The sequence below is a fragment of the Anser anser genome (genome assembly GCF_964211835.1).
Source record: "Anser anser genome assembly, chromosome: 1".
NCBI lineage: Eukaryota > Metazoa > Chordata > Aves > Anseriformes > Anatidae > Anser > Anser anser.
In genome coordinates this window covers 130,041,934-130,067,292 of record NC_139720.1, presented here as the reverse complement: position 1 = coordinate 130,067,292, position 25,359 = coordinate 130,041,934, and the positions used below count along the sequence as shown (strand labels likewise).

Here is a 25,359-nt window from a genome sequence, read left to right as displayed (position 1 = left end):
TACTTAAGAGTCTTTTTTGATACTCAGAATTATTTTATGCAAGTACAAGAAGAGAAGAGAGGGAGAGAGATTTTACCTAACATAGAACACTTTCCAGGAAAGCTGTCTGCTCTCAGTGTTCTCATTTAAAAGAAAATGTAGCATACTTTTGAAAGACTTTATTTGGCAGCTATTAAGCAGAGTACACTTTCAAGCTCTGCCAACTGCAGTCTTGGATAAGGAATACCAAAAAATGAAAACTACTCGTCATAAGACAAAATGGAGGCCTAGGTATCTATCCCTATATGCAGAGAACATTACTTTTTTTCTTTCCTTTTTTTTTCCTCCTAGTAGTAACCAAGTGCAGATTCACTATGCCTACTTTGCAGACAGTGTAAGATTATACACATCAGCCATCATTGCAAAGGGCATGTCGATACGGGAAACAAAGGTATACATTTCTTAAGACCCAAATTATCAACAGCAATAGTTTGTTGTCATTTTTTCCCTCTGCAGTCCATGGCTTCAGAAAAGCATCCACAAATAGTCTCGAGCAGATGGAGTGTCTATACAAAGATGAGTAAATTTCTGTAGTCAGGCTGGAAAAGTTATTTAACCTACAGAAATGTTGTTTCTTACTAATGAACCTGAGAGAAAACACTTAAAAGGTTCAGTGAAGAGGAAAATCTTGAAATAAAACAAACCACACCATAATGAAATACAAACACAGCCCAGCCTGTAAGAAACATTCTGCCATTGTCATTCCTACTGCAGTTTGAGTTCTCCAGCCCACCTCCGACCCCGTAGGATCCTTAGCCCTAAATCAGCCGTTTACACTCGGTTAGGGAAATATTTTATGATAAACACTGTCTGCTTGTCAGAAAGGGGGACCAGCTCCAGAGAGACCAAGAACAGTTAGGAAAAATCACCTAAGAATGCAATAACAAATAGAGCAAAAAAGGAACTAAAGGCAACACTAAAATTCATGCCTTCAGGTAGGTGACCTTACAAAGGTGTGGGGTTTTTTTGTGGAAGGAAAGAAATTTATGAACCTCCCTCCAGCAGCTGCACTACTCCAATAGCGAGAAGCCTCACAACCTGCACGTAATCCTTCAGCCACATTCTCCCCTAAACTCTGCCCACAGCCAGGCTCACCAATTCTGCTGAGTGATCAGGTCACTGGGGGCAGAGCACAACTTGCAAACCCTATCCATTCAATGGTCTTCTACGCGATGAGAGAACACCTGCTTAAAGTCATCACAGACAGTTTGTCACCAGGTCAAGCTGCAAGCCTGAAGACCTTCAGCATCTAAGTTGCTTTGCAAGTTGTGTGTGTAGAAACCTAAAGCCTACAGAGCTCAGAAAGAGCAGAGCTCAACTCAAAGCCACCACCACGCTGCCTTTCAGAGGCACAGGTACTTCAGGCATCCCAAGAGTTTGGGACTTGGTGACAGGTTATCACAGCTGACCCAGTGAAAACTGCAGCCATTAAAATTGTCCTTGGCAGACTGGTTCCTCCTTCAAAGGAGCTGCATGTTTCTTTAATAAGTTCAAAGACTCTAGGACAGGCAGAACAGTCACTATTTAATTAGGATACAGAAATAAACAACAGTAATAAAGCTATCTAAAGTAGGCATTTGTTCCACAGTTTCTTATTTCAGCAAGGCTATAACCCCCAGTAGTTTATAAATGAACAAAATCTTGGTACTGGTAATCCTCTGTAAGATAAAGCTGCTGCTTCTGCCTGGATATATGCAGAGGTCCTCCTAGTACCACAAGAACCAGAATAGTGTGCAGAGAACCTAAGCTGGTTAAAACAACCAAACTTCAGTACCTAATTATCATTACATTCAGTTTTACAGAGACACCTGCTCAACACTGGGGTTACATTTTTAACAGATACAACTGGCAGTTAGATACACATAAGGAACGATACTGATCGGGTCAACTACTGGCCCTTAGCGCTTGCCACATGACTACCAATGGGATCCAAATACTGAGTGGAGACGCACACTGCTTGCAGAATGGGCTCTTTTCTTTGGAGGTGGAAGGTAGAAGGAGAGTTTTTAAAACTCCCTCCCCTCCCCCGGTTATCAACAATAACCAAGTCCCACAACCTTGGTATACCAAATGCTAACAAGCTAACAAGTAAAAATTTACATCAAAATCAGTTATTCTGCAATTTCTGATTTGGAGTGCTATATACTACACAATTAAAATAACTAATACCACCAGAAGCTAAAGCAGTGAATAGCTGAGATCTTAAAAGAAAAAAAACACAACCTATCTTAAGTTCCTTTTTCAGAAAAATTTTAGAATTTTTAACATTTAACAATGATTTCTCTGTCAAAAAGGGAAAGCTGCACGAACTACTATCCAATATTGTATGCTCCAATACTACTAGCCAAAAAAACAACAAAAGGAAGAGCAACATGAATTGTATTTGCTAAGTTTCTAATCAGCTGTCTGCAGACAGCTCCCTCTCAATTGTTAATAGATTCCCTTTTTTTCCCCCCCCAGGAAGTCACTTCAAAACTCTGTCTTTTGGAGTCAGAATTTCGTATCCTTTTTCAGTCTTTGGGTGCCTACCAGCCTGAAAAACTCCTCCAAATGAGCTACAGAACACATCCGTCCCAATTCATGAGCTATGTCAAAAACAGGGCACCTTACCATCTGCATTTTGATATCTCTAAAGAATTTGTTTCTCTAATGACAAAATAAGGCAACAATGACTGACCCAGTTTTGCAATCATATCAATGCTACATATATGAAACTAAGGAGAACAAAAGTAATCACATATTCAGATGGATTCTAAGGACATACAGTTCTATTTCCTTGAAGTTTCATCCAGAAAGTATTTTATATGAATGATAAGGATGAAATACCACAGAACTAAGGAGGCTAATCAAAGTAGTCCAGCTTTCTTGACAAATGTGAAATATCAGAAGGCAGCAAAAGCTACCAGCTTTTCAATTTTGCATTTGAGTTGGTTTTATTCTTGCAAAAATGTACATCAATGAGAGCCTGGAGTATGCTTCTAATAATGCCAACCATTCTTTGAGTTGCAATATCTAGGTCAATTCTCTTACACCTGAAATGTTGACAGTTAATATGCTCTATAAACAATTACAGCACAAATCAGCAATTTCAGACTCATAATAGCAGTATGTACATACAGCATGCACAACAGCAATACAAACATTTGTAGCTTTTATTTAAAAAATATTTAAAAAACATTTGAGTCAGGAGGTTGAGATCCTTCCCAATAAGAGACCAGACAAGAACAGACCTTAGTAGTGACGTGCAGGAGTCTTGTCTGCAAGCAAATGTGAGCGCCTTCTGCAATTTCATAAACCACATAGCTTCTGTTAGATGTCTTGCTCTTTTAGCTACCCACTGTTCAGGAAGTACTGGACCTTGACTATCTTAGTTGTCTTCTCGGTATAATCTGCTTCTGAGCTAACAGATCTGCCTTTTCAAAGGGATCACAGTAGTTGACACACTAATTATGGTATGTTGATTGGAAAGAAGTCTTTCCCCCAAAAACCTAAAAGTAGTTGCTGTTTTCAGATACAGGATTTTAAACTATCACCTCTTACACCCAGTCCTTTTGGTGATGTTTTAGCCTAATGCAACTGCCAAAAAAACAAAGTAGAACAGAAACTGAGATGTTAATTAGCTTGATACAAGCTAATCTTAAGCAATTTCATAGGCTAACTGTGCCAGATTGGTTTGCAGGCAGTGAAAAAAGCTACTGCAGTCAGCTGTGCACACCAGCAGTCTAGCAGATGGACTGCAGTCTACACACACACAGCAGCCAACTTCTGTATTCTCCTTGACCACAGACCCCACCGCATGTTACTGAGATGCAAAAACACCACAACTGCCAGCAACTCAAAAAGCCATACACAGATTTCCACCAGTTACCTGAGCAGAAAAGGACATGACAAATAGTTGACGACCATTGTAAAGAGACCAGGAGAGAGAATAGCACTGGAATGAACTGACTACCAGAACAGCTACCACTGTTAGAGACCGGCCAAGGAGTAGAACAGACTGGCCTACTCATGCCCCATTTTTCTGATCTAGCCCCATAAAAGCCCAGCTGAAAGCACACTTGCACGCATCATCGCTTACTGGAACACACAAAGCATTTGAGCAAGCTTGTCTACATGTATGTTGAAGAAGTTTTGTAAGATATCAGAAGGAAGAAAAAAACCATTGTTTTCTTTAAGCACAGCCTTATTCTTTTTCCTCCTGATGTTGGAGAGCTACGCACATCAGATACACTGGTAGCTTTCATGTGCATGATGCTACGTGCACTGATGTACATATGAAAGCAGGACTTAGAACATCTCTTCCTTTTTTATTCTACTCAATTGGTACATCGGAGGAGAGTCAGAAACTCTCAGTTTCAGTGTCAGTTCTCTCTGTCATTCCTACTGACAGAACACAACAATATTGTAAGGCATTGAAATTATTTACCACCTCAAAGAAAATAAGAATGCATAAACCTTTTGAAGTTTATAAATAACTAGAGAAGGGAGTTAACTCGACATTTAATAGCACCAGCTTTAGCTGGAAGAGATGTAGCCTCCCAAATCACAATGATAATTACTGTTATTTGTGGGGAAAATTATTTCTACACCTCTACATTGTAATACATTCTAAAGATCAGAATAAAGCTAAAAAAAATCTTGCCACACACTCTAGCAAGTTACTGAACAATTGAGACAGGAAACTATTGCTAAAGAAAATTATACAGTGGTTGTACCAAAAAAAGAGCTAGTCATGATTTCTTAAGTTAGGAGAAATACCTTTGCGTGTTCATAGCAAAAAAAAACCCTACGTACTCTGAAACAAGAGAATGCTTTCCTTATTTCTATGAGCTTTCAGAAGCAAGTTACATTTACATGTGGTTTATGAAGCCACTGCCTGAGGTAAATGTTTATGAAATTTAGTATTTATTACTTATTACATCTTACATGCTTCCTATTTGCATGCATTTATTTATTGTAGGCATCTAAGCAGAGAACTAAAACCCACCACTCCTTATGAAAGTAGAAGGGAACCTCATCTCTTCAGCACATTTCGAAACGCATGAATGACTTTCTACACATGAATGATTCCTACTTGGCTATCAAATTAGATTCAAAGGAAAAGTCAGTCTCCTCCATAGCCAGTAGAGGGAAGAAAAAAAGATATATTAAAAAAAGTCAACCATCATTATGTTCTCACTTATTACACTGTTTGTGACATATGGTAATTACAAGGTTAGTGAGAAAGAATAACCTTTTGTAGACAATCTTCAGGTCTCTCCACTCCAGGAAGCTGCACATTTTCGGTTTGCGGGCTAATACTGTTTGAACAAGTTCCCTTGTGATTTTCTTCTTCTCTTTGTCAGATAACGGGACATACCACTTCTGGAGTCTCAGCTTCCCCTGGCGACTAAAAAGCAACATAAACTGCATCTGTTGAATTAGAAGGGGAAAAAAAAGGGATTAATCTCAGTCTCTTAGTTTAAGATTAGATACCTATGAGGAAAACCAAGCAGGAAGCAAGATAAGCTTTTGGATGGCTATCTAGATTATGCATTTCTACAGCGGTGGCAGATGTTACACAAGATTTGAGAGTACCAATAACACAAAGGATTCAGCTGAGCAAGGTCAGTCAAAGCAAAGATAGTAGAAAGCACGCACAAGTTTCAGAAACACAAGTCAGAGCCGCCAGGCAGCGAATACACCCAAAATCCTGACAAACTGCGCCCAGCCAGCCTCGGTACGGTTGCATATGAATTTACGACAGAAAAATAACTAAAAAACGACACAACCACCTCGTCCAACACCCAACCTCCTTCTCAATTCACCGTCTTAGAGCCTTGCAGCAGGAGCAATTTGCACTTAAGATCTCTCCGAAAAGCCTCAGAATACTTTAAGAGGCATTAAACCTCCCAGCGGAGCGTCCTGTGGCACAGCAGAGCCTTGCCTCGCCTCGCGTTACACAAAAGGAGCCGAGATTAAGCGTTTTCCCTGCGGTCCTATGTTCCAGGGCTCGCTTCCTCTCACGGAGTGATGTTGCAATTATATTTTAAGAGCAACTTGCCGGCTGGGCTTCCCGGCGGCCGCAACACCAAAGGAAACGGATGGTTTTTGTTTTTTTTTTTCCTTTCCTCCTTTCTGCTCCAAGTTGAGAACCGGGCTGAGGAAGTTTCCCGGGCAGCCGCGGAACGCGACGGGAAAAATAATAATAAAATAAAATAAATTAAAAAAAGAAAAAAAGAGAGGCTAGTCCTGGGTGCCGAGCCCTCGCAGCCCCCCTCAGCCGCCCTCCCGGCCCCGGCTCCCCCCCCACCTCGCAGCCGCCGCGTCCCAACGGAGGGGGGGCAGCCGTTAACGGTCACTGCCCTGTGGAGATGTGAGGTGATGGGGGGGGAGGGGGGGTCCCGGGGCTCAGCGAGCCGTGCCCGCGGACGCGGCGGTGCTCACCGTGCCCCGGGGACGGGAGGAGGAGGACGACGAGGAGGAGGAGGATGAGGAGGATGAGGAGGAGGACGCAGCACTGCTGCTGCTGCTGCCGCCGCGGCTGCCGAGCGGCACTGAGGGGAGGGGGCACCCGCGCGCGCGCACCCCTACGGCCGCCCCGCCCCGCCCCTCCCTGCCCGGGCAGGGGCGGGGCTATGGGGAGGGAGGGGGGAGCAGAAGGAAACTTTACCGGCTCGGAGCATGCGCGCTGAGGGGTGGGAGGGGGGTATGGGGGAGCTCGCCGCCATCCAATCGGAGGGGTCCGTCATGGCCAATGGGAGGGAGGGGGCGGAGCTGGCGGCGGAGGTGGGAGGGGGCGGTGTTAAGGATCCCCGCCTCGCGCGGCCCGCGTTAGGATAGGGCAGCGGCCGGCGGGGCAACAGCCAATCAGAGGGCGCGGTGCGGATAGCGGTTCGCCAGCCGCCAATGGGACGGCGAGGCACGGCGCCGGGGTGGTGACATCAGTCAATCAGCCGCCCGGAGACAGAGGCTCCGCCTCCCCGGCCCCGGGGGCTCCTATGGGGGGGGGAGGAGGGGGTGCGGATGGGGCGCGCATGCGCAGCGCCGTGTTTCCCCTAGCACGTGCGTGCCCCGCGTGGTGGGGGGGAGCAGCGGCGCGCGGGGCGGGGCGGGGCGGGGAGGAGCGCGCCGCAAGGCGACCGTTACCCGGCGGCAGGGCGACCGTTACCCACAGGGGGCTGCGCCGCCGCTCTGCCCCTTCTTTTTTTCTCCTCATAACGCCTTTTTTTCCCCAAAGTCACCTTGATTAAATTCGCTAATTAGATATCCTGGATTAGTCACAGTTTGTTTTTTTTTTTTTGGGTGGGGAGTTTGGCAGAGGATAATTTTTACGAATTGTGCATTAAAACAGCTAAACCTGTATTTTTTTTTTTTATTTGCAGGGATTTTTTGTGTGTGTGTATGTTCTTTTCTTCTCAGTTCTGATGAAGGTTGGCTAAAATTCCATGGTGTAAACACACTCTGAAAGAAATGCAGAGAAGCATCTCTTCAGGCCAAAATTGGAACACCTTAAAAAAAAGAATCTTCTAGGTTTAGGTTATAAATTAGCAGACATTTCTTCTCAGAAGGAGTAGTCAGGCGTTGGAACAGGTTGCCCAGGGAGGTGGTGGCGTCACTGTCCCTGGGGGTGTTCAAGGAGAGGTTGGACGTGGTGCTCAGGGACACGGTTCAGTGGGTGACATTGGTGGTAGGGGGATGGTTGGACCAGGTGAGCTTGGAGGTCTCTTTCAACCTTAATGATTCTCTGAACTCACCATTCACTCTTCCACCCCACCACCAACATTAAGGATGGAAGTAGTCAGAAAAGGTTATTTCTACCAGGTGGTTGTTTAGTGGCATAACGTGCTGATTGACAGCAAGGGAAAAAGCGTGCTCCCCTCTGCACCTTTCTGGTAGGAGCCGCTCCAATTGCTTTGGGATGTGTTGTGCTTTTATTACTTTTTATTATTGACGCTTTAAAAAAAAAATCTATTCTTCTGGCTACAAAACAGCTGCGGCAGCAGAAACCAGTGCTGGAAGTGCTTTTGTGTAGAAATGTGGGTAGTCAGGAAAGCCAGTTTTCTGGCATTTCAGGGAATGCTATAATCAATTGTACTTGAGGAAAACTGCAGATACATTACTTTACCATTTTACAATATATGTTAGAGCTGTAAGAGAAAAGTGATACCATGGAGAACGAGGCACGCATGAAACCAAACTGGGTGGAAAAGGCAGTTGCAATGTCTCTTAGGAAGTGGGAATTACAATTGGAGGTGCTCGTTCTCATCCTGTTTAATTTTGACTTAGCAAGCATCCTGTTCTCATTTGAACTTGCCTTCCGTCAAGTGCAAGGACAGATGCATGTGGATTTGGTAGCTCACAGAACCTACCATTTCACTGGTGTGGTATCGTTCTGCTCTGTGTATTAATTTGTCCTCAGTAATTGTGCAGCTCTGCTTGTTCCTTTTGAGGCGATTTCGTGGTCTCGAGCACCCTTTTGTTCAGTAAGCATTCTTAAGTGTCTCTTTCCTAACCTGCACTTTGCTATCTGTCCTTGAATTTAGCATCCTATATCCCATGAATTGTCCATTAGGAGTGCATACACGCTTCAAGTGTTTCTAGATCATCAAAATCATTATTTAAGCCAGCAACCAGCTTGTGTTTCTCTTCATCTTGGCTACTTCCAGTGTATTAACATCATTATAGTAATGAGAGCTCAGAAATGAATTTCTGAAGTAGTCACTCCAGACCTGTATTTTGATTTGTTGCTTCCTAGCTCGGTGAAATATTTCTGCGTACAGATGAAAGCACACATTCTGCAAATGCTTTGTTAGTGAAATTCAGCCGGACTACATAGATGATTCAAGAAATAGATATATTTTGGTGCTGTAAAAGCAAAGTCTTAAAAACTCTGATTCTTTCTGGATCCTGTGTCACCTTTTTCAGTTTTTGTTAGATTTCCTGTTCATTTTTATGGTTTCATCCAATGATACAAGTGCATTTTTCTCCGGTATTTCTCCCTCCTGTCTGTTACGTGACTGGATTTCTACAGGCTTTAACCTGGATTTTCTGAGTTAAATCCCCTCCTGGTCGGAATCTCTCTGCTACATGCAGTTTCAGGTGATGTGCATGCGTGACCAACCAGTAGTATGTCAGGCGTGGTGGGAGCAGTGTCCAGCCCTGTCAATTTCAGCTGAAATTTGTCCTCCTCAGCCTGTTCCTGCCTCCTCATCACTGTTTCAGCCGGAGGATGCAATGTTCTCAAGCCTGCATGTTATTGCCACTTGTGTGATCATCCTTTAACTCATTTCTCTCAAAGCGAGCCTGCTTATTTTAAGCAATTTAAGGTGTGATTCCATGGCAGTTTCAGATGATCTGAATCCCAGCTTCTCCCACCCCCTCTTCCCATTCCCACTTCCATGCTCCCATCTCTTTTCCTGTGCTGCCATAAGTGCTTGTGCTACCTCTCGCTGTTGCAGCAGGGAATTGCCAACAAGGCTTATTTTGGCTGTACAGGTGAGGAGAAAACAACTGAGTGAGCCAGTCTCGGGATCCAGTACCTCTGGCAGGAGGGCAGTGACAAGAAGAGGTAATGCTCTCCTTTCTGTTTGTGCTGTTTCTTTCGGGAACTTCAGATGACGTTCTCTTTGCATTTTTTTTCCCAGTGTTGTGGTTTGTACTAATTACCCCTCTTTATACCTACTCCATTGTTTGTTCCTGTAAGAAATTATCCTGTCGCTTACCTATTGAACTAGCAATATACTAAACCAGCTGTAATTAGCAAATTGATAAAGATGCATATGATGCTTAAAACAATAATACAATAGCCTCCGTGTATTCCACAAACCCATGACAATGCAAATGTCATGCAGTCTAATTTTAGACATGACACTGAGTCTTCTGTTCATTAGCCTTTGTTTATTGCCTTACAGCCAGCTTTAACAAGACAGATTTTAAAGAACGAACTCAGAATTTTGATCTCTAAGCCGTGAATGATAACCTCCTGTTTTATTAGTGGATGTTGTTTTTGTGGGTTTTTTTTTGTTTTGTTTTTTGTTTTTTTTTTAACTGCTATAGTTATAAAATCCTTTGTACTCCATTTCAGATGTAAGGCAAGTCTTCAGGGGATATGTCCATTGACCATAAGACATTTGGGGTCCCCGCCAAGAGCTTCTCCCTAGATTATTTCCAGCATGGCTACAGACACAGAAGAGAACTGCCTGGAGCTGGGAAGAGAAGCAGGGAGGGCGGGAGGAAGGAAGCTTACACAAAATAAGATTAAATTTGCTTGGCTTTCCCTGGTATGGTTTATGTCAGTTCTTGGGTTTTGATTTTTTTTTTTAATTAATTAGAATGTAGTAGTTTTGTCTGGAATATGGGTCTTGTACAAATGTTATTGAGGCCGACATCTTGGCATTTGGCACTTCATGCACTGTTTCAGTGCCAAGACTAAAGCCCATAATAACATTTTGTTGTGTTTTCTTTGTTACACAAAATGATGGGTAAACTGAGAGGCTTTTGAAAAACAAACTGTTTATTAATTCTAATGGAAAACTTGTTTATTAAATTTTAATGTTTTGGTTTTTTTTTCCCCCAGAAATGCCACCCAATATTTGGTAAAGAAGGACTTTACTTCAGCCTACCTTTCCACTGTCTTCACCTTCCTAAAGCAGAGGCAGCGTACTTTAAAAGTGCATACTGTATCTTTGCAGGTCTCCATTAAAGTAGTCAGTGGATGTATCAGTGAGACTCATTTTATTGTTAATTTATCTTCTTGATGCACAATATCAGACTCCATTTTCATTGACTGAATAATCGTGGAGTCATTATGAAGGCAATAAGAACTGAGTTACTAGCCTTGGAAGTGATTACTGCTAGATTTTTGCCTCTTAAGCCTCCAAACAGGATGTTGCATTATTATATGCAATTCTCTTCCCTGATGTACTGTCTGAGCATTGGCTAGACTATCATGTACCACTCTGATTCATGCAGAACACTTAATCTCAGTGGAGCCAAAGTAAGTATACATGAGATCGTAAATGACAGTTTTCATTGCCATGCTCTTTTTTTTTTTTTTTTTTTTAACGTGGTGCTCTCTGTCTTGATGAAATACTATTTATTGCAAACCAGGGGCCTGATTGCTAGATGCTACTAAGTCATCAGATCCTACCTGGAACCCCTACCTGCCTGTTTTTTCAGGGTAGGAGTTACAGGTCATTGAAATCCTGTTAAATATGATTGGTTTCTAACAGTTGTATATGCCTCTCCCTCAGGAACATGAATGTCAGGCCTCATGTGTGATAGGCACAGCCACAGATTGAGCATCAGGGGTGTTCATTCCCGAAGTTGACTTTTCACAGCTGGTTTGAAGCTGAGGCATTGGTCTTTTGGCCAGTTCTGTGAATTACAGAACCTATATCATGGCTTACACGTATAATTTCCCTTGGAAAATAAATACCTACTTCTGAAAATACCTCCTTTCTGCATATTCAGGTAAGGGAATGTGGTAGCTGCCAGTCAGCCGGGGCTTCCCCTTGCTTACCACGTTCCTCAGCCTGAGCCTCGCACGAGGCACAGCAGCCATCTGAATGCGGCAGCACCAAGCCAGCTGGCAGCATTCTGTGCGTTGGGCTAGTGAGCAGCAGGGTTCTCTTTACTTGTGTGATGCTCTTATCTTTCTTGTTTCAATGTTTATATTGGAGCAGTGTGCAGAGGAATGAAGAAGAAATGAGCTGCTCCACAGAGATTTATGAAGAAATTGTCGCAACTCTTAATGCCCTTTCCTGCTCCACTGGTACAAACGGTGCCACAGTGCAGCAAAGAACTGAGTGTTTTCAAAAGCAAGTGCACAAGGAAACCTGGCTTTTCAGCCTCACAGAGTGCTTGCTTGGGAGGGAGGGAGAGGGAGAAAAGGAAAGCGAGGAGGATTTCTAAGGCTGTGTCAGTACTGTACTTTAAGGAATCATTGAATAAAGCACCTCACATACATCTTGCTCATCCTCTGGCACTCCTAAGAAAGCAGCAGCTGCGACTGCAGTTTGTGAAGTGGCTGATGCTGCAGGTTAAGCAGTAAGTACTTACTGGATCCATCCCCTCAGATGAAGAAGTACTTGGGCAGCCTTGTGCGGAGCTGCTCAGTTTTGCCCGTGATGAGGAATTTCTTTTATATATCAGAGCAGTGCTCTGGTGTATAAAATGCAGCATGTGGGTTTTCTGAGCACTCTTTGATCACCCTAAATCCTCTCAAGCGCTCATTTAGGCATGTATGTCCTCCTCCGTCCTCCCTGTGAGACACACCCAGCTGACGATCCCACGAGGCCTCTTGATCCTATTCTGCAGGGAACCTGGTCCGATATAGCTCAAAAGATGCTGTGTTTTGCACGGAGGAGATGGTCCAGTTGCTGGCTTCTGATGTTCCCAGATTGGCATGCTGATTTCTATAACCAGGACAGAAGATACATGGTTGCACAGCCTATGTCCTAATTATGCAGCAGATAGAAACTTTTCAGGGAAACTTGGAAACTAGTATGAATCTGAAATGGTAACCCAAACCTAAAATGTTCCATGTTATAATCAGACTCCTAAGTCTTCCAAGCTACCACACTGATCCTACAGTATTACACTAAGCTTTCATTTCAAATCCTTTTGGGTAACTCAGTTCAACTTCCTCCATCTTTCTGAAGAAAATATATTGCATGATCTGCCTAGTTCTTGCCAGTAACACAAGGGGACGGCATACACCGTAAGGCCTTCGTTTATTGCCGTTTTCTTTTTGGCTGAACTGTGTAAAGAGTATGGAACCAGGGCAGCTGAAGGCCTGTAAACCATTTACTTCCATATTTTGAAGGCTCAAGAAGGATTTAAACGATGCATAGATTTTGTGCTGGCTGTGTCCGCATGTTAGGAAATTTTATCCACATGGATTATGGTTCATCAAGCTGTCTAGACTCCCTCTGTCACTAAAGCCTATCCTTGCGGTGCCACATTTGTCCTACCTTAGGGCTGCTGAACAGCCATTGCAGTAAACGTCTTTGCCAGGGGGTGTGCACCTGGGGTCTCTAGGTTTCGAGGGATTTTGAAGAACTAAAGGGCATAGGGAACAAGTGTAATAAAGCTCACTGTGAGATCTTATAGAAGGGGGATGTGGCTTTATAAAAAAAAACTCTGTGAACAGTTGACTGTGCCTATTTACATTCTCGAACCCCCATACCCAGAAGCACCAAAATAAATCTGTCCAAATGGTCTAGCCAGGGTCCCATGTGTGATCACACACAGGACAAGGAAGCTGTTTGTTAGGCCCTCATTGTTCCTCTGAGTTTCTTCTTGATTGGAAACTTGAATTGATTTTGGACTTGTTTTTGTTTTTTAAAAAAAGATGATGCTTGGGGTCTTTTGCCTTCACAAATTTGATATGTCTTATCTGGGTATTTTATGTCTCTGGACTTGATTTTCTTGCCTGATGTTTTATGTCTGTTTGTTCCTTCTCTTCATTTGCATACCTGTGTTTTTACTGCATGTTCTGCTTCTGGTGCTTCCACACGTATATGCACACATTTCCACCCACACTCCATCAATACCAATCTTACTTTTTGTTACAAATTACTGCAAGATAATTGAGTAGCTCCTCATTTTTCCTTGAACACTTTGTTCCTCAAGTGCAAGCTTCTCTTTTTATTTCCATCTATGCAGTAGCATATCAAATATAGCTGGAAGCATGTCCCGTAAGAAGACCCCACTTAGTCTCTGACTTTAGGATTCTGCCCTGTTCTAGTGGGTCATTAGTGGAACAAAGCTAGAAGGAGATTCAGTCGTTTGCTCAAGTCTGAAAGGCCAGTGTTTCAAAACTGCAGAGTGTGCTATTAACAAGGATGAATCCTTTGGCAATGCATCCTTTCTGCTGCAAAATACTTGCTGTGTGGAACCTAAGACCCGTATTACAAATTCATGAATGATTTTAATCCATTCTGGCAGCTTTCATAAGCATTGCAGTCATCTGGAAGCAAAAAAGATCATTAGTTTGTGCAAAATAATACAGCTATGCTCATATTTGATCTAGTTCTCTAGTGGGAAAGGAATACTTAAACTTTTTTTAAAAATTAATCAAGATAGGTTTCTACTATATTATATCTAACAAATCTATTTAGAAGTCATGTTCAATAAGACATAATAACACAATGCAGAACATCAAAAAAAAAAAGTCTAAAGTGTGCACAGCCACCCTCGATGTGCTAGAGGAGTTGTAAAATCATGTTGTAAAACTTAACTACCACTTGTCAGAAAGTGACAATCTAATAGGAAAATCTGGCTATCAAGAATTCCTTCCTTTCATCATCATCATTTTTAAACAGTTGCCCCAAAAATGTGAGTTTCTCTTTGAGCACTTTTAACTTTTGGGGCACTGCTTTTTGCAGGCACAAAATTATCAGGAAGGAAACCAGATCTGAGAGTCAGCAGCATTTACTTCCCTGGGGCACTATGGTGCAAAATGATAGCAACAGTCAAGAAGTAACATTTATTTGTTGTGGTAGGTGCCTGAAGAAGTACCAAAAGCTGATTTTTAGTACAATTTTCATAATATTTTTTTTGCCAGTAAGCAACTGTCAAGATACTTTATGATTGCAAGTCAGAGAGGAAGCATGTGTGGGAGAGGATGCATTGAATGGAGTATTCCAGAGCTGCTGTGAAGTTTTCTGTAATACAATCAACCCCAATGTAAGACCAAAAGTAAAGATCAGACTTTCAAAATTCCAGCTCTTATTTCTATAGAGCACCAAGCACAGCTGAGCTTTATTTGAGGCTCCTAAACGCTATGAAATCTCTAACTTCTGTCAGTAGAGCAGGTTTGTCCCACTTGCTCAGATTTGCAAAAGGAACTCATGTAAAAAACGTTTATAATTCATCTCTCTTCCCAGTCTGCCATGAAGAATTTGTGGTTTTACAGCTTGTTTTGCCACTGAATAATCAGAATCAGGCATCCTTCCTCTCTGCTCAGTCATGAATAATTTGCATGGAGGGGTACCAAAGAAGAGTGTAGTGAAATCAGCCCCAGGCAGCTAAAGAGTCTGAAGAAATTAAGCCTGTGCATAAACTACATGTAGACTTAAAAAAGAACAAGAGACCCATGCCTGAAACAGAGCAACAAGACGGCGAATATTTAGGTTGGTTTATATTTATTTACAAATGTTGGTAGCAGATGGTTACCAACATTTCATCAGTATGTCTGCTTAAGCAAACTTAAAAGCTGTAACAAACAGCACAATTTATGTAGCAACTCGCCTTCTTTAGCCCACTCTTAACTTGCATTGCCCAGAACAACTCCCATTACAATTCATCACACAGCTAAGTAGCTAAAAAAGGGAAGAGATGCAAGGGGAAAACCAGGAAAGCAGCATGGCTGTCCAACGCTAGGGATCAGTGGTTTCTCCACCATGGATTGCCTGCTTTGACTGATAGTTCTGTGCACAAAGAATCGTTTTCAGAAGATTTCTTCCTCTCCCACATATGGAGTGTACTTTGGTTTTTAAAGCTTATAGAGGTTACAGAAGCAGATACTACCTGAGCAACCAGATAGGCATAATTTATCTCACTGCTTTGTTTGTAAGGGAGCATATTTAGCAGACAATCTGAGCCAGTCTGCTTTTTTTTTACCACATTACCCTTCTATTTTCATGCAACACACAAGCTGCCTGAGATACGGTGATGACTGACAGATGAGGGTGGCTAGTCTAATGGATGCCTCTGATAGATATTTGTTAAAAAACTGCTGTCTAAATGAAATAAATTAATAGAAAGGGAGACTCTCAACTGAAATTCCCCAAAAGAATGCTTCACACCTAAGAGTACGTCCCAATGAAACTGTTTAACTCAGCTGGGCTCCCCTCTCTCTTGAACACCCAATTCACTCACGAGTTCAAGAAGAAAGATTATGTTTTTGCAGGCAACTGGAAGAAAATACTTGTGATACCAAAGTGGAGATGGAAGAAAACATCAATTATATCACCACAAATGGGATGGGCAATATAATGAACAAACAGCGATTTAAAAATGGAAACGTGAATGCTTGCTCTGTAAATATTTGGACTGGAGCTGACTTTCCTGTTCCTGTTCTAGCTAGTGGCAAGGAACAGGGTCATGCCCTGTCAAAGGATGTCACTCTAGATGGTGCAGATGAAGGTAACACCATCATTTCCCTGTCTGACTTAGCCTCATAGTCTGCCTGGTGTCAGAAACCTCCATTCAGCAGGAGCCCAAAGTGCGTGTGTCCATGTGTGTGTGGGCTTCTGTCTGAGAATGCATTACCGACTATACAGTTATAAATCAAAAGAATTACCAACTATAGTCTTTTGTTCCTTTTTGGGAAAATCCTGTATACAGGGGCTGTGCAGCCTCATAAAAAGCAGGTGGAGTCTTAACTGGTTTAGAATATGCTGATTTAATTGATTACATTAAAAATATTAAGAGACTGAGAAAAAAATATTCCTTTCCTGTCTCATTTATATGTAGCAAATGCTCAAAACAACTTTTTATGAGAGTGAGCATCGACTTAATTAGAAGTGGCGTGCTTTCAAAAGATTCCTTCTGCGTGATTCGACGCATCACAGAGCAAGTTTCACTTAAGACGAGGACATGCATATTTAGATCCAAGGCTTGCAGGGCGTGCCTGCTCTGTACAGTTCACCGAGGTCCACCCTCAGAGTTAAGCAGGTCTGAGCTTACACATTAGCCCAACTAGTGAGCATTTCCATGCCAAGATTTGAGCGATGCTCTCGTTCCCTCATTGTTTCTGTACCTCATTGTTTTGGTACGTTCATGCGCAGTGGAGCACAGAGCCGGCTGTGTGCTGGGACCCATCCGTGTGCCACCCGAGGCAGCCCTGGCACAGCCAGGGGTGGCAGGGATGGGACAGGGATGCAGGGCCACCAGCGCTCTGGTTTGCCTCTGCCCTCGCTGCCCAGTCCTAGAAACAGGCTAAGTCCTTTTGGGGCTTTAAAGCAGCGCCAGCCTGAAAACACCAGACTGAAGAGTGGATGATGGATGGGGGCAGGCTAGGAACTGGCTGGGAGCCCTGAATCACTCTGCAGTTCAGGCATCACCACACTGGAGGAGACTTTGGCAGCGTCCATGCTTACCTTCCAGCTGAATCATCCCGCTGGGCTGGGCTGAGCCGCACCTGGCCAGGGACAGGACGCCAGAGAAGGAGGCTGCCCTGCCAAGGGACGGTGCCTGGCTGGGACTGGGGCGAGCTCTGGGGCTGGGGCTGCCGCTGGTTCCCAAGCACGGGCACCGCCACCCTCCTGCCTGCTGAAGGCAGATGCGTCTGGTCCGTCTCTGAGAAAAAAGCAGATTGACCAGACACAGGGTCAGGAGGTTTATGGGGTCACTCTTTTCCCCTCTGTGTCGCGGAGTGGAGCCAGTGCCCTGCCATCCCTTGGGAAGCAGAATCTCGGAGCCCGGCCATCAGTGGGTGCAACTGCTGCCACTGGGCTCGTCTTAGAAGTCGTGGGTAAATGACATATTTAGGCTACAGCAGATCACATTTTCATTAGTGGTGCTGCTTCTGGAGAGGAGCGCTGAGTAGTAATCATTATTATTGCTTTAGCAGATTGTATCTGTGCGCCGCTGCCACCTGCCACTCTCCATACCACGCTGCAGAGACAGCCCTGGCTTTAAATCCTAGTGGGTGACCTTATTATCAGCTCCATGTTTTCGAAGCCCACAGAAGGCTGGCCCCGAATTATACAATTTAGAAATAAATACACTGGAGACTTCCTTTTCCTTGCTGCTTAGCTTCTGGGTCTTTAGCATCCATACAGGTCATTTTTCATTTTTCTCTCTGCAGCAGGCTAAGATATTAGGTGAGGGAAGGAAGGGGGGGAGAAAGGAGGGAAGGGCAGAAGGAAGGAGGGAAAGGAGAGAGGGAAGGGAAGAGGAAGAGGGAGGGAAGGGAAAGGAAAAAGGAGAAAAACAGCAAGAAAAAAGAAGAGAAAAATATTTTCTACAAAATCACATACAAGCAGAGATAATGGCATTGCCAAGACCTGGTTCACTGAACAAAAGCAAAAAACAAAGTAAGTAAATATGTTTTATCTAGCAACAGCTTACCAGCTGAAAATTATCCACGCCAACACAGAAGTTATCAGGGTTGGCAAGGCACCCCATTCCCTTCCCATAATTTGTCCAGCTGGTGTTAGTGAACTTAAGATTTCTTGTCCCATCAGTGCTCATGATTCCTGGGCTCTAACCCACGGCAGTCCAGGTGATGAACTGCCTGGGTGGTGAATTTTATTTTATTTTTTTGCTTATTTATTTTTGAAGTGAGACAGCTGGGATTTCAGGCTTTTCACTCGAGTGCTATCTTTACTTTCTGGGCTATTGAATGCGCAAGTGCAGAAGGCCAGAGTAATTCGGGACCTCTGGCTTCCCTACCTGGCTGAGTGTCACAGAGATGATACATCAGAAGGGGAAGACAGTGGGGGATCCAGCAATAATTGCTTGGGTGGTGCTACAAAAGCACAAAATGGTGGTGGTGGAAACACAATGTTCCCAGCTCTGTCCGGATGGCCAGCCTCCCCACGACCTGTCCAGGCACTCACCTGGGTCAGCACGAAATACGGCACAGATTGTTTGGAAGGCAATACTTTGTTTGGATCCTTATGCTGTATAAATCCCTGTGTTCACTGATTCAATAGAGGTGCACAAGTTTACACCACTGGCGAGTCTGGCCATATCTTTAATTTATAATTCAAACTCATTGTCACAAATCTGGAGAAAATGATTCCAAAATGTGATTCTCTGCGCTGGGAACAGTGTCATTTAAATGCAAACTGTGGCTTGGCCACGGTCAAAGGTTTATGGCATGCATTGTTTCCATTTGAAATGTGTAGAAAGAATGAAATTTGTAGCTGAAAGCCTGATAATGTGGTTATCCTTGTTCAATTTTTTAGCACCATCTGTTCTTCCCAAGTAAGAATTCCTGACAAATCATGTGAGCGAAAACTTACTTTATTTCTCCGTGCAGCAGACAAACCATTAGAGTTACGGAAATCTGGTTGGGCAAAGAAATATGTTTATAAAATGATTGGTTTAAGTCTTTGTTGTCTGAGAAAATGACTTTTTAATGTACTGACAGCTGTCTCCCTCTGGCATGTTTTCAGTTTAACAGTTTATGTTGGAGCCAGATCATTTGTTTCATAACTGGCTGCAGCATAACAAACAGCACTTTTAAATCTCCAATCAGCCCACGTGTCACATAAATGTTATTTGTCCCGATTGGAATACCTTTCCAATAACTACTTTTTCTTAATCGTGCCTGAAAAATGCATAAGTAATATGGCCACACAAAAATCCTCTTTTAAGTCACGTCGATAAAAACGTTACATGCCTGAAACGTTTGGGTATTTTAATAGGTTGTCTTAATTTAGAGCTGAGGCAGCTACCCAGCACATTAATGCATACTTATTTATTTGCTAAAGTACTTCTATAGTGCTTATTTAAATACTATCTAGAAAACAAATATTATTTTCTGTTCCCTAAAGCCTGTTTCCAAAACACAGCGTGCTGGACATGGTACAGACACAGTCTGCATGCTTACAGGCTGAGCCAGGGGGTTAAGCGTCTTCACCGGGCTTCATCTCTCCATCTGTATCCAGTGGTGTCCAGCTGGATCCAGGCTGGTTTTGCATGGGTGAGTACAGAAGTCTGGCCAGAGTTTGGTGTCCGCCCTCCCATCCTTTGTGCACCACAGCGGACGTCTTCACCTCCGCTTTGGAGCAGCACCTGTCCCTTCAGTTGAAAACTGCAGTCTGAACACAGAGATCAATTCGTATTAGGGGCAGCTGGAAGTGGCACAGAGGGAACTTTTCCTCATTTGCATCTAAAGTGGTGTTCTGACATCACTGTAGCTCCTTAGAGGGTCCTATAAACATGGTATTTGATGGACATGGCACAGAAAGGACAACAGCAGACTATTATGTCTGGTTTTGGCAGTGTGATGCTACCTTTCCCTGTTCCATGGGGAGAAGAGAAACTTGTAGGTCGATTTGATCTTTTTTGGCATAGCACATTCTGCGCACTGCAGTGCCACCCATGCTCGTTTGGTAAGGCTACCTTCCCATCATTTTGAAGAGATGTTACTGATTTTATTAATGATTAGATCAACTCATCATGCAACGAGAGCAGTGTTCAGGCATCTCCTCGAGACTGGAATATGTTCTTTGATCCTGAACCATAGCATTTGTGCCCTCTTCTAAATCCTGTATTTCAAATAAATCTTGCAACCAAGGTGGGAAGGATCTACCGCGGGTAGAAAATTGTCTTGCTAACCGAACGGTGAATGACACCATTCCTGGGTGTATTTCTGTGGCGCATTCTGTGTCTGTGATCTATCCCTAGGCTATGTGCACTCTGAACTGTAACATTTATTTCGTGTCAAAATAGTGTGCTTATGGATCATATGAAAACAGAACAAATGTTAAAACCTTTGTGAGCTTTACACCAGCGACGAATAGATGCATAAGGAAAGAAGAATATAAGCTCCCTGTAGAAATAAGCATCTAGATAAAGCATCTGCAAGGGAAAATGTGTCTGGAGAATGGCTTTTTAGAGGAAAGAAAGAAGCCCCATTAAATAAGCAAACATTTGTCAGCTGCCTGCCAGGGATTGCAGCTGTAGGTAGGAAAGCAACTTCTGACCTGTGGCTCTCTAGATTCTCACCCTAACCTGCAACAGTAGCGGTGTGACACAAAGGTGAAACCTGGAGCTGCACAGGCAGCAGTACTGCGGTTGTACTGACTGTGCATCGTATGGCATTGACTGTCCCCTTTCCCTACGGTGACTGGGGAACCTGCATTAACTCTGCTTCAAGCTAAGGCTTGCTTTTAAGCAGAGGACTTGCCACGTCAGGTAGGCTGACCTTCAATGGCAAACGAAGCTTAATGGTGAGAAGGGGAGTGATGGGGGTTATGTGGATATCTTGGATGATATGACATGGACTCCTAATGTTGAAACTCTGGGAGAACCTGCGTTTATGCTATTTAACCTGAAGCTGTACCTGTACTGACCTGCAAATGTCATAGCTTTCATTTGATCATTCTGCCTGTGGGAACCCGAGTGGAGAAGAGGAAAAGAGGGTAGTTCATATTTGGTTCTAGCTCTATTTCAGGTCCCAGAACTCCAGAGTGCTCCCAGATTTATGAAGAGTTCTATTCTGAAAGTCTTATCTCTCACATGCAAGCAGAGGACCTGGTCCCAAAACTATGTGGAAAGATCTCAAATCTGGGTCAGTCTTGCTCCCTCTCTGACTCAGGAAGCTCTTAGTCATGGTAGGTGGGCAAAATAGTCATGTCTCTGTATAATATTCTCTTTTGGGGAGCCAAAAATTCCCCACGTTTTGGGGCTGCTAGCACATAGCATTCAAGTTGGGCTTTTCTCCAGGTGCATAAGAAGATGGAGCAATAGCTCTCCTGGGTAAAAACAGTGCAGAGTAAAAAAAATGAAATTGCTGCAATAGTACAAAGAAAACATTAATAATTCTGAATATAGATTTATTACCAAAGTTTATAAAAAAATCTCAGTTCTGTGTTTAAAATTGTGGATGCTCTTGCAAGATACTCTCAGCTCTGACATGTGCCCTATAGTATATTTTTTTGCAGCTATTTAGATGAAAATGGAGTGTCAGGAATGTCACATTGGGTGTGCGTGGATATGTAATAACATTCACGAGCTTCTGTGATGACACAAGCTTTGTAGAAGCTCTCCGACTATAGCAGATCTCAAATAAGTGATTGTTCTGAATAAATTGTCTACGCTATTGTTTTCCCACTGCAAACAGAACAGAGCCATTTTTAAACAGGCTGGATAAAAAATGACATCGAATTCACTGTGTGAAAGGAAAGGACAATTTCAATTATATTTTCCCCGATATTTTCTGAACACTTCTCGTATTTTTTTTTTTTTTTTTTTTTTACTATTGCACAATTCTTTTGATTCAAACCCAGACAAGGCTTTGGAAAGTGTTGCCTCCCGCTAATAAACATGGGATTTGCACACAGTCATTCACTTAATGTTTTGGAACAAGGAGTCGCTTATGCAGCTAGACAAGGGGCAGAGCTTGGGAAAACTTTGCTATGGCACTTCTCCAAGCCACAGCTGAAGAGGGCTGTGCTTTTGTTTCTTAGATTTCGGATGCTAATTGCAGCAGGATACTTGCACAGCACATTAGTGAAAGCCTTCGGCAAGACAAAGGTGCTACGGCAGTCAATATTCATGGTTCAGCAAACAAGCTGAAGCCTCAGTATTTTGCTGGGGAAGGCGGGGCTGTCTTCCTGATGAGCCCGTGCAGTGGGTTCGTGACCCCTCACGGTCATTACAGACCCCACGTCAGATTTTGTGAGAGGGCTGCTGTCGAGCCGATGCAGATGATAGCAGCCCGCCTTCTGAAACTCTCGCTGCCGTTTCAGCGGGATGCGGCATTTTTGCTGTCTCAGGTTGTGATTTACAGAACATTTACAAGATATTTCGCTTTGGAGTGAGCAGAGCAGCAGCAGCGAACCAGCGGAGAGCCGGGCAGCGCGCCCGAGCGCGGGCTGATGCGCACCCGCGCCCTGAGAGGGGCAGCCTTCGGGAAGACCGTGATTTACCACCTCTCACCCATCCAAACGCGTTAATGTTTTGGGGGATGTCACGGGCCACTCCACCCTCCCTGCGGGACATTTTTCAGCCTCCTCACCACACTGCCCTGTGCTCCGGGCTGCCTGTAACCCCAGCTGGGTTACAGCGGGGAGGCAAAACTCAGGCCAAGAAGGAGATTTTGAGCATCTTCCAACTAGCAGGCAAAATGTTCTTTCCCTACCGCATCCCTCACTTCGAGTTTAAACCCTAGCTGAGAAGCCGGGGCGCTGCCACACACCCCAGGGCACTCAGGGAACGGGCACCTCTGAGGCTGGAGAAGGTCCTCGCTCCTGTGTCAGGTCCTCCGTTAATGCAGGAGTATGGTAGCAATAGAGGATAACTGAGACTGGAAAGGTGCTACCTAATAGGGCACGCAAGAAATAAGGGAACTTTCATGTCTAAAGCCCGCTGTTTTAAACAGCAGTGTCAGCTAAAACGGGTGTATTTTTTAATTTAGCTTTCATACTGTATCAGTTCCAGAGATGGTCACATTTTCTCTGCGGTGATATTACCAAAGTAATTCTCAGCTGAGTCCGTAGCATTATTTTGTGTCACATCACTCTTAGATAACTGGAAACGTACCATAAATATTAGGCATCTACTGGAAATGAAGAATTATAGAAAACACTTGCCTCATCCTTGAAAATGACAAAATATTTTACTGTCAACAAGATCAGCCACAGACTGTCTTTTAGTGTAATTCGCAACCGGGAGGTTCTCAGATAGGTTGTAATGATCAGCCTCCCCATTAAAAGCCTCAAAGCGCCTGCATTATACTCTTGATGGATTGTGATTTTGCTGTTGTTGTTTAATTACGGCAATTAGAAACATTAGCACAAGATTTTCAGCAGGAGCCAGGAACAGGAGGAACCGCAGCTCGGGTGGGGTGAGAGGAAGACGAGCTCCTTGCTCTGCAGTTTGCTGCGGCCATCCCGCGCCCCTCTGGGCAGTGCTATGAGCACTGCTCTGCCTGGAATGGTTTGGATTTATTGAAATGCCCACCGCTGCTTCGTTTTCAGAAATATTTCTGCCCATTGCTAAAGGTTACTGTGAGAACAAGATGCCATCTCGTGGTCGGATTTTCATCTCGCAGGTCTGAGCTTGCTTTCCTGAGAAGCTAGTTAAATGGTCCCTCCAGCTTAAAACTAACAAAATAACTAAACCAGCATTTTCAGATTTCATTATAAACCCAGGTCCCCCACTAATACCTGAAGGCTTTTAAAGTAGAATGTTCTGCTATTAATCATAACCCAGAAGCGCATTTGGAGATAACAATCATTTACGAAGTTATGAAAGCAAAATGCTGATACGTGCGATTTATTTTTTCAAAGTCGAGCAAACATATTAATTTTGCAAAGTGTAATGATTTTGTGCAACTGCTTGGAAAAAGGTAGTGCAAGCATTATTCAAGGGAAAGCCTACGATTCCCATAATTTAGGTTGATGTAAATAGCTGGTAGGACTACCTCATCTGTTTTCTATATTTCCTTATTTCTGAACCTCAGGTACAAAGCTGAGTGATAAGAATACCAACACACATAATCTGCCTGAAGTACAAAGCTTATAGGCTTCGGGAGCACTTCCTAAATGCGGATTTTTGTCCAGTCACTTATTCAGGAGTAACTTGTGAAATTAAGAATCAAAGAGTTGCATTTTATACACCATTCCCAATGTTCAGATATGTTTTATGCAACATAAAGCTCCACTTTCTTGTCTGAGCCTCTCAGGAAATAAAGTAAAAGCCAAGGGTGTGATTGCAGAAGTATGTTAGCGCTACAGGACAACTGCTGTCAAGGTTTTGTCACTAGGGCTGCCTCACAAGCTCTGGAAGGGGAACCAGGACTGGGGACCACTGGAAGTTGGAGCATCAGGTTTCTCATAGAACCCCGTGTTCGCCATTGTTTTTCCTTGACACTCACGTACCTGTCCCTCTGGTGTCGAGATCAATTTTCCATCCTTTTTTCTCATGTCCTCTCCCTGGTCACGTAAGTAAAAGCACAGGGTGGCACAGGTTGTGTACCCATTATATTGTTTTCCTTGCACAGAATGATGCTTATCCCCGATAGCTGAGACACTGCTTTGTACAGGTGGGGAGGAAGATAAATTCTCTTTAAGTTGGTGGACCTCTTCAGAAAGCTTCTCCACAGCCGAGACACAGCCTGTAGGGAAGAGGAGAGACTTTATTCGTACTGCCAGAGTGGTTTAGCCAACTCATCCACTGTGGGTTCCTCATCGTCTTTCTAGTGGAGGTGCCCCCTGCGCTAGATGCCTGCCCATATCCTCCCACTCTCCCTGCACTCGTAACTATCCTGCCTCAGGACAGATCTCTGGATGACACTCTTAAGTAGTTGTTTTTTCTTAGACAAAACCTGAAGTGCGTTCAGGAGACATAACGATAAGAATTTGCTGATCTGAACATCCCAAGGATAGTCGAAGTTTTGGAAAGCTACCTTAACTCTCCTGGAGGAGAAGAAATGGAGAGTGAACGAGTGGGAAAAAACATCTTCCCCTGACCCTACCTCAGAAGCTATTAACAATTACACCTTTCACGCTTTTTCTTCAGGGAGCCAACCTATGGAGGGGTCAGGGGGAGATGTCCAACAATAATTTCTTTCTTTAAACTTATCTCCTTGAAGCTATAACTTCTGGTAATTTCAAGGCTTTTGACTTGCCTATTGTGAAAACAGCATTT

General features: G+C 43.6%; 1 protein-coding gene and 1 long non-coding RNA gene across 9 annotated transcripts in view; one reads left to right on the top strand and one right to left on the bottom strand.

Moving 5' to 3' along the window:
- The window catches only part of AP1S2 (adaptor related protein complex 1 subunit sigma 2), a 30,084-nt gene extending 23,467 nt beyond the window's left edge, over positions 1-6,617 (bottom strand). For 7 of the 8 annotated variants that reach the window (XR_014578306.1, XR_014578307.1, XR_014578308.1 and 4 more), the window contains exons 1-2: positions 6,466-6,617; positions 5,273-5,451 (exon numbers count right to left, since the gene is read on the bottom strand). Coding sequence is in view for 3 of the 8 variants with exons in the window: in XM_083820815.1 (XP_083676941.1) it covers positions 5,273-5,451 (179 nt within the window). In the remaining 5 variants the exon portion in view is untranslated. Of the gene's footprint in view, positions 1-5,272; positions 5,452-6,331 lie in introns of all 8 variants that reach the window. The other variant, XM_083820816.1, reaches the window with a different exon arrangement.
- Positions 6,618-7,721: 1,104 nt separating this feature from the next.
- On the top strand, positions 7,722-13,728 carry LOC310892826. The gene is made up of 3 exons (XR_014578497.1): positions 7,722-9,589; positions 10,106-10,301; positions 10,598-13,728. It is a non-coding gene; the product is annotated as an uncharacterized lncRNA (long non-coding RNA).
- The last annotated feature ends 11,631 nt before the right edge of the window (positions 13,729-25,359 follow it).